This window comes from Mastigoproctus giganteus, chromosome 10 (genome assembly GCF_048544385.1).
Source record: "Mastigoproctus giganteus isolate SK-2022 chromosome 10, ASM4854438v1, whole genome shotgun sequence".
In the NCBI taxonomy this organism is placed as follows: domain Eukaryota; kingdom Metazoa; phylum Arthropoda; class Arachnida; order Uropygi; family Thelyphonidae; genus Mastigoproctus; species Mastigoproctus giganteus.
In genome coordinates, this window is record NC_143584.1 from 63,032,349 (window position 1) to 63,053,404 (window position 21,056).

Sequence of the window (21,056 nt, forward strand, 5' to 3'; positions counted from 1 at the left end):
CTTTAATTTTTTTGATTTTTATACATAATAGAAAATGTTTTAAAAATTAGTAAAAAATTGGTCCTATTTTAATAAAAACTTTTAAAATTAAGAAAAATGAAACGTGATTCCAAACTTTAAGGTGGGGGTGTATAAATGCATAATTAGTGGTAAGGAACTGTTCTTGTAGCTCACAAGATCCTATATAGCAGGGGTGGCCAACGAGTCGATCGCGGATTTAATTTCGGTCGATCACGACGAATTTTAAAAAATATACAGTCATCCCTCGATTTGTGCACCTCAGAACACAAGCAATTTACAGACAGTATACAAGGAGCAATACGGCCTTAGTGGCTGCTCCTAAAACCCTACTACAGGGGTCGACAACCTGCGGCTCTTTGAGCATGTAACTGCGGCTCTTTAACTTTTGAAGCCCACATGAAGCACAATTTGAAGTGAAGTTAGAGGACTTAAAAATCAAGGACATGTGGAGTGCAAGACTAAAATGTTTTAAAACTGAAATTGAGGATTTAGAGGGGCAAAAAGGCTGCCCTTGCACTTCTACAGAAATGGGCGGCGATAGATGAGTTGAAAAAGCAAGACCAAATTGTGTTCGATGCGTGGAGTAGCTTACCGGACAGTATATAAATTTGAAAATATTTTCATTTGGACTTCTCTCAGTTTTTCGTTCGACGAATTTCTGTGGGCAAATATTTTCGAACATGAACTATATTAAAAATAATTCAAGGAACCGTCTGAATAATGCGAGTCTCTCAGCATGCTTAAAGATCAAAATTAGGGCATACTCACCTGATGTTGAGACACTCGCTCAAGAAGTTCAGCAGTAAAAGTCACATTAATTCGTACCTAATTGGTTGTTTGTTACGTTTTTGCAGTATTGATAAATAATATTTCAAAAAATATATATTTTTAATAAAACACCTTCCCACTCTATTCCATTTCTTAATTCACTCCTCCTCCCAGCTTGAGATGAGTTCCGGCTCTTCGGATTCTCTCTCTTTTTTTAATTATATCAAAAATGGCTCTTCACTCAAAAAAGGTTGCCAACCTCTGCCCTACTACAACAACATATAACATTTAGCCGATCTGATTACGCGAGTTGCCTGTCTTTGGTCCCTTTCGAGCAGCTCAATGTCTTTTTTTCAGATGAGGTCTCGGTACTTGGACACAGTATTCCAAATGCAGTCTTACAATTTCCTGGAGAGAAAACCATGCTACCCTTGCATGAGACCAACTGACTCAGCCACCTTGTGAAAAGGTCCATAAAAATTCCTTTCGTCATTGACAGGACTCGAATTCAGGTCTTTCCACCCGGTGTGGGGAGGACGGCGATCTTACCAACTGCGCTACCCACGCGACCAGATCGTCAAAAAGGCGTCCGTACGAAGAAAGACTGATTATGTGGGCTACAGAGCTTAGCAACTAAGCACCTCAGAGATGACCTGATTGAAGTTTATAAGGCTCTGAGAGGAGTTAGTAAAATAAATGAAGGTGGGGTTTTCACTGTTATAAAGAATTCCATAACTAGAAACCATAATTACAAATTACAGGGGAAAAGATTTAGATTAGATTGTAGGAAGTTTTCTTTTAGCCAGCTAGTTTTTGATTACTGGAACAAGTTGCCTCTTCAAATAGTTGAAGCTGACAATTTGAATGAGTTCAGAGATCAACTGGATACTTACCTGTGCGAGAAGGGAAGCACATAATTTGTATTTTCTCATCTACTTTTTTTTGGGACAGTGCAGCAAAAGCCTGTGGCTTCTTTGCATTATATCGCGAATTCTATTACTATTGCCCTGTGTGGCCATTCCGGAGTATAAATAGAAAATTAATTTTTATTTAAATTTTTTACACTTAGCTTAGTCCCCGATAATATTAATTTTAAGTCGTCTCTTTTTAATTAATACAGTTAGTAAAAACACATTTGTTGAAGTTTAATTTGTTAGTTTGTTTCAAATTAATTAATTGATAATTCTTCATTTTCATTCTCCTAACTAATATGCAGTTGGGGAATGAAGGAGGTAGAATTCTCCATTATGGTAATATGGGTGAAACTACAGCCATTTACTGACATTTTTTTTTCCAAAACCGAGACGCACCGCGTCGAAGCGTCTATCTTATCTAGTTTTTATCAAAGAAAGAACACAATTTCTTTCTTTTCTTTTCGGCTGGTAAAGATGAAAGAAGTGAAGTCGCTTTACAGAAGGAGAATGACCCTTCAGTTAAGTTCAACTGTTATTTTGTAGACGCCATCGGGGTATTCCCCCTTCCCTTTCAACAGACTCTTGAGGCTATTATTTGAAGAAGCAGTAAAAGGAGTACCACGAGCTGTATGGAAGTATACATAAAATGGGAGCACCAGCACCACGCCTGCAACGTGACAGAACTCTATCTAAAGCCTGCAGTGAGCACGTTAACATGCAAATAGTGTGGGATCTAGCAGTCTAACAGCTTGCTTGCTCTTGTACTAGACTGGATACGTGCTCGTAGATCACCCTGCTGCACGTAAAACTCTCCAAACAGCCAATAGGAGAAAGAATGGTAATGTAAGTGGACGATCGAATTTGTCATGCTCAACACCGTCTACAAATCATTTTATGCGTGTGGAGAGGTTTAGTAGTTTATTTACCCCGGTGTCAGAATCACGTGACGGTCCTAGGCAAGATGAAATAAAGATGAAGGAACGTTATGTTATTGTGACTTCACCTCATACTCACTCTTGTATTTGCTGGATGGAAATATGCGATTTTCTACATTATTTATCTTCGCGGTGCTTTTGTTATTTATATTCGCATAATATAATGCTGTTAACAGCATCCTTTACAGTACTACTTTATAGGGCGCTTACAGGTATCGGATATAGAACGTTCCATTATTAAATAACTTCTTTCTTTTAGATTCTTTTATTACATTCTTCCTTTTATTTATATAAAATCCAGCAATGTTTTATAGCGCATGTGACATCTCGTATCTCAGAAACTTCGAAAATGTTCTTTCAGTTTTTTTTTTATACTATTTGTTTGTTATACCTTAGTTTTCCTATTGAAATCGTAAGTAACCAGTCCGGCACGAAGTACTAAATTATAGATGCCATTCATAACGCAGTTATTCTCTTGTAATGGATTAAGGAATGGACACAATCAGAAATTTTTCGATTGGTAAATATCAATAGTAAGCAGAGTACAAAACTTCCATTATTTTTATATGCGGTGTTATATTTAAATAATGTTCAGATTACAATTTATCTAACAGTAATTAAAACTTTTAGCATTTTAAATTCGAATCTATAATTACTTCGCAGATATAACGTATAAAACATTAAATAAAAAATAACAGTGTAATTTATAATGGTATATTATATCTCCTTTATATGAAATAAGAATGTTAAAATAGTCTCGGTATTCTTAGCCACTGCACTTCTTGATTATTGATGTATTTCTAGAGGAAGAAATTTGGAAAAGAAAACTGAAAATATCCGAGATTTAAATTTAGTAGGAAACCGATAAAACCTGGAAAATTTCTCGAATATAAGCCATGAGAGCAATGAAATCAATTGCAATTCTCACCGTGAGTTCCCGACTCTGACTAATTGAAATCTTCTGGCCTTGGATCCACTGATTTCTGAACAGATTATTTTTTTTCGTTCAATAACCGAATAGCAATGTATCGTTTATATTAACGGTGTAGTAATATAATTAATAATTTACTAAAGCAGAGTATTAAAAGTAATATACATGTATCTGTTTAATTTTTACAACGAAGAGGGACTTCCATATCGAATGCTCACATTACTCCATGCCAGTACTTGAACTGGAACATATCAACAACCAAAACTCTTGCCAATATTTGACAACTAAAACAAGATCGAAATATTTTTTGTCAAAAGTTTTATCTAAAATATGCGAACATTATACATCCGTTCTCATCGGTTCTGACAGTCGGATGCTATGATTAATTATAGATGTGCTCGAACATGTAATCATAATGACCATCTTAACATTTTAGAAAACTGTTTTTGGAACTTTAACAACTGCAACGCTTTGAGCTTAATTTAAAAAGGCAGGGCTTGTCAACTGGAACGGTGTTCCGGGGCAATCTGAGTAAGAGAACACCACGTCACGTAAATTTTCAGGATTTTTTATATTTTTATTCTTCAGACATCACGAATTCTCATATTTCCATATTTTTTTTTTTTTTTTTTTTTTTTTTTTTTTAAGAAAAGTTTCCCGCCACAATTGACAAGGCCAGGGACAAGATTACGTTACAAATTAAAGTCTCTCTTTTTCTTTATCTTTCTCCTACTATTCCGAACTATACGAAAATCATTGAAACAGATGATGTATTATTTGTTTAAAATAACATGTGTTTTGGTTTATGAATTCGCATTATCGATGTATAATTTCTTTATTTCTTTATCTCATTATCAAAATTTAAAAAAAATAATAAAATGGATAAATTTTTTTTTTAAAAAATTCAGATTTTAAAATTAGAATTCGAAACCCTACAAGTTCTTGCAAAGATAATCTAAAAAAAAAAAAAAAAAAAAAATGCAAGATACACAAATATGTAGATAAACAAATCAAGCTCTAATCCTGTTCTCATTTCTTTATTTCAAATTCAAGCAAAATATCATTGTCTGAAAATCTCGTTTAAGATTTTTAATTGATACGAATACGCTGATTGAACGGCCAATGATTAAATCTTCTGTGCTCATTGGAGGAAAATGCATATCAGATTTGAGCTCTCTATGATCTTTCTCGGGAATTAAGAAAAATGCCACGTGTCGTCTGGTGCCGAACCTTAACTTGTAATAATTACAATTATCCATTTATTTTATTAAAGATAATTCATTAACTATAATTGTAAATTATAATTAATTTATAATGAAGAATTATAAATTATAATATAAAAATAAAGCCTTTGCTTCGGCTGTTTTTCTTATCGTGGACACTCTTCATTTATCCAGAGCCACTGAGCAACAGAACAATCTCTCTCTCTCTCTCTCTCTCTCTATATATATATATATATATATATATATATATATATATATTCTTTATTTATTTATACTGAATATTAGAATTACTGCAATACCTCTTCAGTACTTGCCAGAAAGCTTGTGTTTTAAAACAGTATAATCTTTGAGAATTGATTTTCACACAGAAATATTATTATTTTTTTTTGTATGTCACTATTTAAATGGGAATGACTCTCCAATTAGTGCTTTTTTTTTTTTTTTTTTCAATTTGCTTCCATGTAGACCTGGAACTCCTTATCAAAAAACATGCAAACAATCCCCAATTGTCCTAGTGGCATTTCTAAATACATACCATATATGAAAATGGTTTATATAACGACATAGCCCCTTGTCTTATGCGGTGTATAAACAGAATATTTTTATACGGTCTTTCTGGAAACATATTTTTTCAAGTGTCATCTGTCTCTTCCGTTTCATATCAGCAAAAAGCATACATAAACGCTCATCCACCATTCCTCTATACTGTTTCTGTGTTACTTCAGTGACTATAAAATTTATTCACTCACAAAGTTCGTTTTTGTCAACTTGCACATTTTTAGCTGCACACTTCAATCGCAGATCATAATTAAACTTGTAAGATTCAATATTGCTGTTTCTGTAACGATGTTGCTGTTACAATATGATCTTATAATCTAAAACTTTATTTCAGCATTTAATAAAATCCCACTCTTTGGCATCTTATACATTATCTGACATACAATTACGTGCCAAAAAAAAAAAAAAAGAATACTTTTGTATTCTTTTCAGCTGTAATTTCAGCTGTAATGTCACAGTTTTTTAAACACGTCCCTGCACCCGGCCATAAATAGTAACAGTATCTGAAATTCCTTCTCCATAAGCGAGGTGCAATGTGCAGATTACCTAAGGTTTTCTATACGTTAAGGTTTACCACGATTAATCTCACCACACTTTCGAAATAACACCCAAAAATCAGTCGTCGAAGTTCAGAGAACAAATAATAACATGACAGTAGCGGATTTGGCAATTTAGGACCCCTAAGCAAAATAGTCTTCTGTGGCATATACGGTATACAATACCATAAATACATTGTATTTTATGGCATAGGCCCATGTACACCAACTTGAATCAAACATAGAGAAATTGTATTGTTAAAATAATTACTTAATTTGAAATAAGCAAATGAATTTCTTAACGTTAAGAGCATTCTGAGGCCATAAGCGGCCGCTTACTGTGATTATCGCTTAAATTTGCCACGAAATATCGAATATTGAAGTAAATACTAAATGTTCGTATTGAGGGTAAGTTAGTGCTGGAATGAGTTTTGTGGAAATAACTTAAAAACCAAATTTATAGAAAACCGCTTTCGAATTGTTTTTAAAAAACAAAAAATTTAGACTTAGCTCAAAGGACAGCTTTATGTTTTATATAATGCAGCGAGGCCTCGGAAAGAAGGTTACCGAGGGTCTACGAACGTTTTGAACCTCAAACTGCACATTTTCTCTGGTGTATTTTGAATAAACTTGAAATTTTATTGAGGTTCAAAATTTAAGTAATTTGGTATTGCAAGGTTCGATTTTTATTTAGTTATGTCAGTTTGTGAAGACGCAAATAAGTGCATTTGCGTCCTCACCAGTTAATATAACCCCAGCGAATCTTTATGACAAGATTCGCTGGATCTCAATTTATCAGATAACTAACGCAATTTTCATTGCATCTTGATCTTAGATGTGTGAACACTGGTAATTTATACTTTGCAATTGTTTTTCATGAAATTCCATAGTTTTGTGCCACTTTCACATTGAGGGAAAAGAATTGAAATTCCGATACAGAAACTGAATTTCCGGCTGTGTATATCCGCAGTATCCACGTAGAAAAGGGCAAATAACATTCATGTTATTTCATGTTAGTTCATGTTATTCATGTTGCCTCTGATTTCAAGAATTTTTGTCGTAAACAAAGGGCACTTTCCAAAAAACTGTGGGGCTAAAAATAAATAAAATTAAATAAAATCACAACCGTGTGAGATTTGTTCAGTAATCTGAGAAAGCTGAGAATTACTGAGAAACAGAATACCCATCCCCTTCTTTTCATCACTGGATTAATGTGATGTAATATATTTAGAGGTTAATAGAACCTCATCCGTCAGATTGGACTTTTGGCAGAGCCATTGTTTGAGAAAGTCCTGTTATTAGTACTTTGTGTAATACTGTATTTTCGTCGAAGGTGTAGAAAGATGGCAGTTGCAATGATTTTCATTAGATCTCAGACCTTCCGCTTTATAGAAAATCATAAATTGTAGCTGTATTTCTTCATGCAATTGATCTCATTAACAGTACAGATGAATGAATATAACGAAGAACACAGATGCCTAATTTTTCCTAAAAGATAACTCAACCGCTTTGTAGGTATGTGCGCTTGTAAACACACACACACACACACACACACACATTTTGCATTCGCTTAAACGTAAGTAACAAGGTGAAGAGAAATACTGTCAGAAATAAGTTATTTTTGGAATTTAAAAACAGTTTTATTTTTCACCTATAAAAGTATTGTGAAAAGTAACGTCTGGTGATATAGACATTGAACAGAATTACCAACGAGAAAATCAATATGAGGCTCCTCCACCCAATCTTTCTGCGAATATCGTAACAATTTTAAGCAAGCATACAAAAATCAAAAGAGCGGATTGAAATCGAACAAATTTTGCTTAATGTATCGTTTCGTAAAAACTTAACTGTTCAACAGAAAGCTACGATTCTTCTGCTGTACTGGGAAAAAACAAAACCGAGTCCAGTAATAATGTATCTCACAATTTCGTCTTATGGAAAGCCATCACTCATCTCGTTGCCGAACTTGTCCTGTCCAGCGTAGTCGGCATCGCTCTACCATTCGTTTAGAAGTCTGGATTTGATTCCCATCGAAACCCACGGAAATTCTTTCTTCAATCGTGGTTGAAGTTAGCCGATCTCAGGCGGAAGGTATAGCGTTTTGCAGTCAGATATTTTGGTTTATATATATATACACTGTGCTGCCACTTTATTAGGTACACCCCTGTTGTGCACACAAATGATTTGTCCCACAACGTTGCAAGTCACATGACCACAGTTGTGGATATAAATGCAGCAGAACAACTTTTCTAGTATCAGTTAAGCGTACAAACTGTAGCACCAATGGGGTAAAAGAGTGATCTAACGGACTTCGAACGTGGCATGGAAGTAGGTGCAAGACGTGCTGGACAAAGCATGTCTGAAACGGCAGTTCTCCTGAACTTTTCACACACCACAGTTTCAAGGGTGTATCGAGAATGGTGCAACGAACAGAAAACATCCTCTCAACGGCACTCCTGTGGAAGACAATCGCTTGCTGATGAGAGAGGTCAGAGGAGGATGGCTAGAATTGTGCAAGCAAACAGACGGGCCACAATATCGCACATTACGCCGAAATACAACCTTGATGCGCAGAAGAAAATATCGCAATGAAACCACTAGTCGCACTTTGTCACGAATGGGCTACAACAGCCGAAGGCCACATCGCCTACCTTTGTTATCAATGAAGAACAAGAGAGCACGCCTCCTGTGGGCACAGCAACACCAGCTCTGGACTATCGAGGATTGGAAAACAGTTGCTTGGTCTGACGAGTCGACGTTCCTGGTGCATCATGTTGGTGGAAGGCTTAGAATTTGACGATAACAACATGAATCCATGGACCTGTCATGTCTGACGACTACTGTGCAAGGTGATGGGGGCAGTGTTATGGTGTGGGGAATGTTTTCTTGGCACGTGTTGGATCCATTCATACCCATAGATTCGCGTCTGAATGCCACATCGTACCTAAATATCGTTGCTGACCAGGTGCATCCGTTCATGTTGACAGTTTATCCTCAGTCAGATGGTTACTTCCAGCAGAATAATGTGCCGGTGCACAAATCTCGAATCACTATGGAATGGCAATGACTTTTCTTTGTTGCAGTGGCCCGCTCAGTCTGCGGATCTCAATCCTATTGAACATCTTTGGGATGAGCTGGAAAGGGCTGTTCGCTGCAGGCCTACACCTCCGTCGAATATCAAGGAACTGCGTGACACACTCATGTCTGCATGGTACTCCATTCCTGCACAACGTTTTCAGCATCTTGTTCAATCCATGCCTTGACGAATTCAGGCTATTTTGAAGGCTAAAGGAGGCTCAACACGCCACTAGGTAGGTGTACCTAATAAAGTGGCAGCACAGCGTGTGTGTGTATGTATATATATAAGATAAATGAACCAATTTATTCAGTGCAGATACAATATATGATAAAAGGTAGAAGCAAAGAAAGTACAGTGCACCCCGGTAGCGAAAGGCTGTGTGAACGAAGTAGGGGGGGGGGGTAAAGAATTCAGCAAGGGTAATAATTGAAAGAATATGTACCAAGTTATATCTATTTTGGTCAGAAACCGCTTTTCCACAGGACCTAATACTATACAGATACATCGATGATCTCATTGTGATCAACTGCCCGAACTTCATCATGGAGTATGGACACTTGTACCCAGCAGAACTTATATTGGAAAAAACAAACGTCTCGGATACAGCAGCCCATTTCTTGGATCTGGATATCAATGTAACGAATGATATAGCCACTATAAACTTGTACAACAAACGTGAAGCTTTCAATTTCAACATAGTCAGCCTTACACAATGGAATTCTAACATATCCAAAAGAATTCATGCCAACGTTATTCTAGCTCAATGCATTCGTATAGCTACTATTTGCAGCAATACAGAAACCACAATCCATAACATAAGGATATTATGTAATAAACTTTTGAACAACCTCTTTCCAAAAGCTTATTTACGCCATCACATCCGCAAAGCCCTCAACATATTGAGGTATAATAAAATAAAGGATATCGATATCACCAGTGTTATTGACATATAATTATCCCTAATTAACATCAAGTATGTATATAGTGTATATACAATACACGAGGCCTCTGTGGTGTCTTACAGTCTGAAAAACTTGTACCCACCAATTGGCCTACTTCCGTGTATTTATCTTGTAAATATAATTTAATAATTTAATATTCATCTTATTATTATTATGTTCTAACATATCTTTATGTATTTATTTAACACAACTGACTTTAAATACATGATGCACGCACTCCCAGACATTCGTTCAGGGTCCTATCTAAAGGAACGGGCTAGCAACCCCGAACTACCCGAGCACCTCTACAAATCTCTACCTCAATCATCTTTCCACTTTACTAGCTTCTACCTTTTTATGCCCTGTGCGCCATTAGTTTATCGACCGCAACACCAGGGCTCTATTTTTCTATCTTTACCCATACTTTTTTCGCCTTAAACAAAGTTTAGCTTCCCTCAACAGCTACTTTGTCAGTTATCATATTTCTTACCTATCCTGGGCAGTTTGGACATCATGTATTTAACCCACCGTAACCCTCCGCCCACTTATTTACGTACACCAAAAATTCGTATACGCTAGGCGCCGCTAGCGTACCCGCACATAAATACTAGCGTATCACACCGACACACACTTTTCGGTCAGTCCTGCCAACAGCGGTAAGTCAGTCTTTCATATACTACTTAACTGTCGTCGTGCTTTCCCTTTGTTCTCAACTTTCATATGGTTGTACTTACTTCTGTAAGGTCATCCATGTTCTGTATGCATTTCCTTAATTTTAACTTTTTACCTATCATAATTACTTTTTACCTATCATAATTAATTTTAACTTTTTACCTATCAAAATTATTTTACCACGTGTTCCCTTACACGTGCTTTGGCATACAGAACATGTCGGAAACAGAAGTAAGAGCATTGCTATATATTTTTTCATAATTTTGGTGGATGACCTCTGACGAAGACACAAAAATTATGAAAGACTTGGCAATGTATTTCCTCCTTGGTCGTTTGTTCAAATTTTCACTTGGTACATATTCTTTCAATTATTTTTCACTTGGTACATATTCTTTCAATTATTACCCTTGCTGAATTCTTTACCCCCCCCTACTTCGTTCACACAGCCTTTCGCTACCGGGGTGCACTGTACTTTCTTTGCTTCTGCCTTTTATCATATATTGTATCTGCACTGAATAAATTGGTTCATTTATCTTATAGACATTATGGCTGTAGGGTACTTTTTGCGATAGCAGTGTCCCTGAGCCATAACTTATTCTATTATAACTCTGTCTTATCTCTTTCTGCTTTCCTACATCTTTTCTATTACTTTATTATTATTATTATGTATATATATATATATACACACACACACACACACACACACTATTATATACACACTGCCACTTTATTAGGGGCGCCCCCGTAGCCAGGTGGAAAGGAGCAGCAGTGCGTAGCACACGCTTCTTGATTAGACCGGGGTTCGAGCCCGTCACCACCGAATACGGAGGATGCGGAAAGGTCAGGGAATGACCACCGCATATTCCTGGAGCAATATGGCCTTAGTTGCTAATGCTCCGAAAAACCAAATAACAACAACAACAACTTTATTAGGTATATATATCTGATAAAGTGGCAGCACAGCGTGTGTGTGTGTATATATATATATATATATATATATATATATATATACACACACACTTGTAGAAAAGCAGTATTATTTCGGTTTGTTAGGGTCTCCCAGCAGAATACTGTTTATGCCACCTGCTACCTGTTTGGAAATGTTCGGATTCGTTTCCACTGCAAACGTGAGGAATTTAAGATATTTGCAGATGAAGATAAAGATATTGTCCCCGTTTGGGAATTTTCACCTTTGCTCCTCCTAACAAAGAGAAAAACTAGCTTTATAATATACGTAACTTGTAACTTACAGACAGTTTATATCCCAGCTATCTTGGGGTTGATTCAAAACAAACTTAACTTTCTCTTTGTCATAAAATTTATATTTTTTGCTGTCGTCCTCTCTCAGTAAAATATTCCATTTACGCTTTGCGAATTAATTCATTATTCTATTATTCCTGTCCATATTTTTATTTCTCTACCGATTTCTCATATTTATTTTGAGCCTTACTTTACTCTCTCTCTCTCTCTCTCTCTCTCTATATATATATATATATATATATATATATATAATGCGTCATATTTATATTTATATTGTAATTGGCGTGATCTGCTACGCAACGTTGAAAAAATGGTAACAAGACGATCGTACCTTTCGTTGATGTGTGAATGTGTGACGTAATTCTAGCGATTCGTTCCCGGAAATACCCCGCAGCGAAAACTTTTTATTAAAGTTTTCAATTGTGCAAGTCTTATTTCGAATGTGATGAGTTCAGCCAGTTTAAATTTAGGAGACTTCCGATGGGAGTATCCGTTAGAAATCTATGGCACCATATACAATACTGTAGTTTACATATTTTCAGTCCTACTTCCCCTGCCTCGCTATTACTAGCAATCGTACTTCATGCGATGTTTGGATTCATCCTTTATCAGGGGATCTATTTTGTATTTCACTTATTTGATGAAAGGAGGAAGTAGGCTGTTTGTCCATATTTTTTTCTCTTTTTGTTTCTGGATAGACCTATAGTTCTATCTGCAGTTCCTCCATGTGGTTATTTGTTGAAAGAAACTTCCGATATTCATCCTACTAATGGACAAACCGACCGTAGAATGCATTACAGACACCATATACTGATGCCTCATAGCCTTTACTCTCTTGGTGCTTATTCTAAAATAACCTGCCCCTTAGGGAAGATTCTGGCGAGTCCAGCCACCCTTTTGCACTTTACCCCTCACGTGTACGTGAGTGAGTGAACTGCTTTCGTTCGTTCGCAACATATTAGAAGCTAAATCAAGTAAATTATATAATTTTAGCGTTCTCAATCATTTTGTACCTAATTATTTTGTTATTATAGTTCCAAAGTTTTCTTCTTTATCCATCCGGCGCATTTAAATGATCAAGTGGAAACAATTTATAACGTTTAATGGAGACGAACAGAATAGCCAAGTTCATAGTCCATTCGTAGTCAGTGTTAAATCAGATGAGAATTAATGTCTGCCCACGAATTACTGTGAGTAGTGAAAGGTCGGGTAGGTAATTATGTTTCTTGCTTTGTTAGCACTCGGCAATGGTGTCATATTCTCTAATGTGAATCGTACTTTTCACGTATCTTATTTCACCCCTTATACATTGTGCACAGTCAGTTGCAAATATTTCTTCTCTCCAAACGTTTTTATTCACTGTTAGAACTTTCACGCTTTATATAAAGACGGTCTCGGGTGTCTGACGCGATTTGTAGTTAATATATACGTTAATATATGGCCAAAACATTAGAAACATTCTCCCATAGCGTGGGTGCTATGGCAGATGCAAAAAGATGCACCATATGCAAAACTATTTTTCATACAGCTATACATGTTGCAGCTACAGGTAGCTTGATAAATTCCAAGATGGGAGGGATGAAAGGTAAATCGGGTTCTAGAGGGGATGGAGTGAAAGGTTAACCACTGGCGCAAGTATTTTGAATACCATCGCAATTTCCCCAGTGTCAAAAGCGATTTGAAAGAGATTACCATCATGCAACAACAAGATTACCACCTGATTACCATCATGCAACAAACGCAAAGCGCAAACTTCCAACAAAACTTGCAGCACAGGGACTACTCACAACGGTTGCATAATGCTTCTAGTATCTCGTATGAGTAGGGCGGACATTCTTGAACAACGTTGTCAGTGGTGTGTAATTTTTTATTGTGTGTACATTTTCTGTTTGTGCTTGTATATCATAAAGATATATACTTCTTTATGTACACTGCTATGTCACAAAGTAACACAAAACATGCATCGTGCGTAATTCTATGCGTAACTGACATTTACTGTATAAGCCTAAATGCTTATTATTTGCCTTATTACTTTTGGTTTCTGCATTTGTATCGATTGCTCGCTTTATTTATGGAATATAAATACTTTTCTGTAGCTAATGTAGCTAAAGATTGTTGCATAAAACATTTATTTCTCGCGAACCGTAACTGTTTAGCAAAGAGAAATTCGATACTACTGACCAGTGTGCCTAACAATATGAATCAAATGTTTCATTTTAACAACATTTACACACCCTCTCGTTCCCTTGTTAGAAACAGGAATTCTGCATTACTACGCAACAGGCATTCAAGCGTACTGCAACTGCATTTTGAACTACAGTACAGACATATATTCCATTACTGGCCAAAAACTGTGCGGAGAGAAATGTGATCTGAGTTTCGCTTCATCCTCAAACCTCTCATCACAGTGATAAATTGATGAAAAAGAGAACGGTGCAAAGCTGCAGACTGAATCCAAAATTCGCTGTGATTTGAAGAATCCTTCACATTTATTTATTTATATGGCTCCAGTTCACTATACACAATTTAAACAGTATAGTGGTCTTTATCTCGGTTTTCAGATTGACTCCTATCAAGAGAAGCAAAACTTATTGTTTCAGCGGCATTTTAATCAAACTTTAACCCCGCGATCATATGACTCCACCCTGTGCGAGAGATATTACATTAACCGTATAGCGCAGTTCCCGTGCAATTTACAGGTAAAGAAAGGTAAGATATCTCATATATCTATGCAAGCACGACTTCTAATCCACCCACTGTCAGCAGAGATCCCCTGATTATATCATACGCACGTTCTAAATATAGACATAGCAGTTATTACAAAGATTGATTAAAAAAACAACAGCAATTTATATTTGATATTTTATGTCATTTCAGCAAATTAAGCAACTAGTAACAATGCTGTATACTCAATTTCAAAATTCTCTGCATGTGGCCCAAGTATTTTTTCATTAAAAAAAAAAAAGCAGCCTTTTCCTTTCAAGACTGCACCAAGATCGAGCAGCGCTCAGTAATTCTTTTTTTTAAATGCCGAAGGAACAAAACCTTTGGAAATCGATAGAAGCGTGAAGAGTGTATTGCCGAAAGCAAAGTTTACAGATGGATACAAATGTTTAAAATTGGGCAAACAAGTGCAAAAGATTTGCAGCATATCGATAACCGTAGCAAACCTCCATTACCGACAATAATATTTCCAGTATAAAGTTCTTTTCTTTCTGTTTTTTTAAGAAAATATAAAAATCGCTGTCAACAAAATTGCTGATATATCGAATACCAAAGTCCTAAGTGCACAATTTCTAACGACTACTTGAAGAAAGTTTGTTCTCAATGGGCTCTAAAATTTTTGGCTAATGAACAGCAAAGGGAAAAAAAACGCTTTAATAATTGCGAAAGTCTATCGGAGCGCTTTACGCCAAAGGATGGTGAATTTCTACATCATAGACTCACTGCGAGTGAAAGCTGGGTTCATCATTATTACCCGGATACAAAGAAATAATTGGTGGAATGGACACACACACACACACACAGGAAACCATCTCAGCCCAATGGATCTCAGCGCTCTGAAGGTACTCATGATTTGGAAGGGGGTGAAAGAATGATTGAGAATGATTGGGTATATATTGAAGAAAAGGGAGAGAATGATATTATATATATATAAAGACACGGGATGGTGAGTAAAGGTTTTATTGCAACGTGACTACCACACTCCAGGTTTGTCATAAACTACCGATTGCACCACAAAAACCTGCAGAAAGGTTCCAATATTTCAGTTATTTTCGGAAGCCTCACTGTATTAAAACATGAAGTAATGAATGATTGCTATCATATAACTTTTAAGTACCACTGCGGTTGACTAAGGGACTAAATAAATTGCATCAGCTATCAATTTATCTGATAAGATTAGCGCTATCATATACACGAGTGTAAGTGAGTAGCCATATTGATAATGACATTTACTGATATGGGTACGTAATACATATTTTACTAATACGTGTGGTGCCCAAGTACTTAAACGTTTCTAGTCGTTTCGTTATCGAAAATATCACAAGGTGACATAAGCTGGAGTTTATAGGAAACTATATCTTTAAAGAATTTAAGAAATAATATTCTAATTAGTGTGTTATTTCTTAATTTATGTATGACTACAGAAATTTATGATAAAGTTGGATACATCCTCGTGAGACCGGACTTTTGGGACACGCAGCGATTTAAAATAAAAGAACGCGTAAAAATTTTCACCAAAATTAAATTCATATTACTCTTTAAGAAGATGCACATCAAAAGATGTTTTAATAAATTTCTCTGGCATTGTATGGCCGTCCCTGAGTGCATTTCTTATTTATTTTAAACCGACATCGAAAATTTACCAAATCGAAATTTACCACACACACCCACCGCAGACCTGTATGCAAAACATTTACGCCATTTCAACAGAATTAGATCTAGTCTGAATTGACTATGTATTCTTGAAGAGTAGCTGTAATGGGATCATGATCTCTCTGCCTGGCTTTGAATGATGGGTTATGTGTGTGCGATCAGTGTTTATTTTATAACCTAGTTCGCCACTTCCATTTAGTTAATGCATTTATATTTCTCCACGATATCTCTCCAGCTCTATGCGGTGATGGTTAGTTCGAACCAAAATAAGACTGGTTTGCATCTAGAAAATTGTTGTAATCTGCATAATAAACGCTCGTCGCCTTCTCACTCGCATTCCGTCCCTGAAAATACAACATATTTGCCGATTGCATACAGATCAGATATGGATTATGCCATTTAAAAGAAAAATGTATTGCACGCAAATCGAAACGGTTGTTAAAAATAGTTACTTCATAACTGAAGTCTCCACAGTTTGACTTCAGACAATTAGAAGAGGAGACCGATGCACGAATAAGCGCGTGACAACTGAGAACAAGGTGTTTTTAAAGAAAATAATTCTTATTGTAATTATCTCAATTTAGGAGGAAATGTTTTAATTAGGAAGGAATTAGCGCGAGTGCGGATAACGGGAAATTATTAGAAAGATGGCGAATAGCGGGATTATGGATGCATCGATATTTAAGGTGAGGAGCGTTTCTAATAATATTGAAGGCATTTTAACAACTCTTTGTAACGGTAAGGCGTGGATTTTAAAGAATTGTGAGGAGTTTAGTATTGCCACGACTGTGTCTGATTCCTAATGAGCGACAGCGGAACGATATCGCGGAAGCCAAGAGCGAGCGCGGAGAAGGATGCCACCATAGACGCTACCGCAGTGTTCGCATTACTACCTCGTTATGGACGGGAATATCGGCAGCGTCCTTTTATTTCGATGGGCGGATCTTCGTATCGTTTACAAAATTAGAAAAAAAACATTTAACATATTTTCTTATTTGCTTTAATTTTTTAAAAATTTATGAACAGTTTATAAACTAGTTCTTGTTATAGTGAATTATTTTATAACCTACGATTCTCACTTTATTTACCAGCCGTTGAGACTTTCACGTATTACTGATTTTGATTATCTCAAATTGAACAGCCCGTGTTCTTTCTCTCTATCACATACTTATTATTTATCCTTGAAAATGTCGGAATTTGCTCTTGAACCAAGGCAGTGTGAGAAACTACAGCCATTTCGTAACTTAGTTGATAGTCTGATCTTTCACTACCTACTCGAGAGTTGTCTGACGGATTATTTTAAATTGGTGAAACCATCGTTCCACTCATCGGCCTATTTCAATATTATTAATGTGCAGGGAGTTCAATGTCTTGATCTTTAGTTCATATTATGCAATGACCCAATCACATGAATGTTATAAAAAAAAAAAACGGTAATATCACTCTTAGGAGTAAGTTATGAACATGTGGACCAGAAAACCATGAAGTTTTTATGGTTTGGCATTCCATGATGCACTAGACTCAAGCGAAACTGTAAATAGACAGATGAGAATGGTATTTCGAATATACAAAGCTAAATAAATGTTTGATTAATGTTATCTAATGATAGAATTTTAGTATTAGACAAAACATATGAAATATCCTAACAAAACAGAAACAAGCTTAGGGTTCCAAGAACAAAGTTAGCACTTATGAGAATAAAAGGTTAAGTTATCAGTTCGATCAGTTGAAAATGTAATAACTCCTTAAAATCCATTTGAGATTTCATAATTTTTGTATAGGGTAAAAGGAAATTTCTTCCTATATTACACAATTAAATGATAAATGCTTGACCCACATTGTGCTTAAGCATAGTTTTTTTTATTGCATTCAGTATAGCTACAGATTCCACTTAAATAGAAAACATTGCCCATCTAATGACGAAATTTCCAATTCCTTTTGGAATTCCTTGTCAATGGGGTTCTAAGAGAAGTTTGCTTGAATCTTATTCGCAGCTAAATGTGTGCGGAATTATTTCCTCCATCAAAAAAAAAAAAAAAAAGCAATGAATTAAGAAATTAAAATAGCAGATATCCATTTTTATATCCTGATAATATTATTTCCCAGTATTCTTTCATTTATTCTTACGTGCTCTTTGTGATGATCTTCTGATGATCATCTGATGCACTTTGTGGTTATACTGTGGCCACAAAGAAAATATTTCAAAGAAGTGATTACTCCTTTGAAATATTTTCTTTTGCTTACAAAATTCAAGAAGTTCTCAGTTTCTCTTAAGGTATATTCATAAGGCAAAAAAAATTTATATAGCACACATACGGCGTCTAACATCTTACCGAAATGTGCGCCGTGAGATTTATACTGGTCGAAATCAACGAAAGTATGATGGAATTTATTTTTTCCCTTTTTGACGCAAGCGTTTTGATTGCTGCAATTAATCTATGCAGATTTTGGCGGAATCATTTCTGAATTTTGATGTGTCAAAATTCGCACAAGAACAAACAAAAAAGTCTACTTCTTTGGTTACTATTCAAAGAATCCTTTTGAGTCATTAAATTCTCATTTTACAGTTGTTGCTAGCGAATAGGCCTATTTCATTGAATGCAGGACAAAGCAAACAATTGTATATAGGAGAACGCAAGAAATATAAGTTTATTTTCTATATGTAATTCGACAATAACAACAGCACCAAACGTTTGATCTCGATTCGAAGACTAGAGGAATTCATAAAGACCTCCTCGGTTAGGGGCTGTAGCTAGCCAATTTTCAGAGGAGGGAGTATGGTTTCAGTGATTTATTACTAGTTTCTCATCCTGAGCAATATACAGATGGTCAGTAAATGCGCACAATAAAAACGATATAAACTGAATATCATATAGATTAGTGTGACGTGGCCAGAGTAGTTGATGCACCAAAAACAGCCAACGAACCATCCACAATGGTGGTAATTAGTTGTACTTTTCTGTAAAGTTATTTAGCGAATTTACGAAACTCAATACACAGTTAAAATTATTATTAAAACTCGTGCACTGCTGCTGTTATTTAATAAAATAAATAAATTTTCTGTTTATACTCCGGGACGACCAAACGGTCAGAAGAGTTCCAAGATAGCCAGAATACTTGAAACAGCACCGTATTCGGCAGTCACGGGCTAGAACCCCGGTCACTCAAGGCACGTGTACTTATGCACCCGCGCGCCTGACCACTAGGCTACGGCGGCCTTTATGACTGGAATTTTTAATTTTAATTTTCCAGAATGCCTTTCAGGAAACTCAGTATGTACTTTGATTTCTTAAATACATGTTACTGTTTCCAACTGGTAATTGCATGTTTCTAGTATATACTGGTGACCTTGTGTTCTACGTTTTTTACCTCGTGTTGGCATCTCTCTTCAAAATTTTAGCCTTGGTGAAAATTATCAACCACAGTCCCTTTTTGCTTAAACGAAGGTATGTGAATGAACAGAGACAAATTTAGTTACCTTGCATCCTTCCTGGCTTAGAGGATTTACGAAACTGAATATAGTAAACATATTGATAAGTTTAGTGAATTGTGATGTGCATAATCGGTTGCTTATTTAAAATAAACAGGAAAATGGATACACGCGGGTGTATTTAAGTATATTTGTTGAATTATGCATCGAATTGTAGGATGTGGGAGCGTTAAAATTTTGGCTTGTGTTTTTAAGCAATGAAAACCATTTTGTGACCAAACCGTAACATTATTCCATAAAAATATTATGTTGCCACTAAGGGAGAATTACAATGCCATGTTTACTTCATTTTCTGAGAAAGAACGAACAAAGAGGACAGCACGAAAGATGCAAAATATAATTAAGAAGAGAGTGAATGAGGCATTTGTTTCTGGACGTCTCTTTTATGACCTGTTCTGCATTTGGCGTTTTATTCATCGGCTGAGGCGTGCGATAAAGAGAAGCGTGAAAAAGAATATTCTCTAATCTTAAGCAGTAACAGAAGGCGCATACATGCATGGCCGTCACACACCCTCCTTAACAGTAAACGCGTGTACTTTACAACCATAACAACTCTGAAAAAAACACTCACCTATAGGCGGTGATATAGACTCACTCACCAGTGGAGTCTCTCTGTCGGACACCGAGTCATTGCTACTTTCGTCACTCGCCATGTCATTGCTGCGACTTCCGCCGTGGGAACTTGACATGAGTGCATCGATAGAGAAGTCTTTCGCCCGAGACGAGAGCTGCGCTGGCGGCAGAGACTGGCCGCGGTGCAGGGCATCGGCCCGCGGCAGGTCTCCGGGATCCATAGCTTGCCGAAGCAAAACAGGGACCACCATAGAGCCTAGGTCCGATTTGTAACACAACGACTAGGAGTCAACAATTGAGACTGTTCTCCTCCTCTTGGATCACTAACTGAACTGATGTAACCGTCAATCTACATTAAATTTCTGCTGAGTTTCCAACAGGTTGTTGGATTTATAGGACTCAATCGGTAATTATTTGTTCATATCTTTTACAACTTGCAGAAGAATCCTTAGTTCCCAAACAGTCTAGTTTTTCTAGCAAAAAGTCAGGCATTCATATCCAAATAGTACGGCATGTTAATGAGCCAACTGGTTTTTTCTTAAGGTTCTCCATTTTCTTACGGTTTAGCCTTCTTACTGATGGACTTGCTGTTAATTAGTCCTACTTCTTCAAAGGGCTCTTTATGAAGTGAGGTAGGGTCCATCATCAACGCCTTGGGCCGCTCCATCAAGCTGACGGAAAGTCTCCTCCTCACAGCGCCACCCCATGCTTGTGTCCAGTCGTCAAAACTAATTCTTTCCCCCACCGCAAGAGTTGCAATGACGAAAAGACAGCGGTA

The 21,056-nt window shown here is 36.4% G+C and overlaps 1 protein-coding gene across 1 annotated transcript in view; it reads right to left on the bottom strand.

Annotated features, from left to right (window-relative positions):
- Positions 1 to 20,409, bottom strand: part of LOC150079055 (T-box transcription factor TBX20-like) — a 220,261-nt gene extending 199,852 nt beyond the window's left edge. Inside the window, exon 1 of the mRNA XM_090382454.1 lies at positions 20,277 to 20,409. Within this exon, the coding sequence (XP_090238580.1) occupies positions 20,277 to 20,394 (118 nt within the window). The 5' untranslated portion in view covers positions 20,395 to 20,409. The remainder of the gene's footprint in view (positions 1 to 20,276) is intronic.
- Between the last annotated feature and the right edge of the window lie 647 nt (positions 20,410 to 21,056).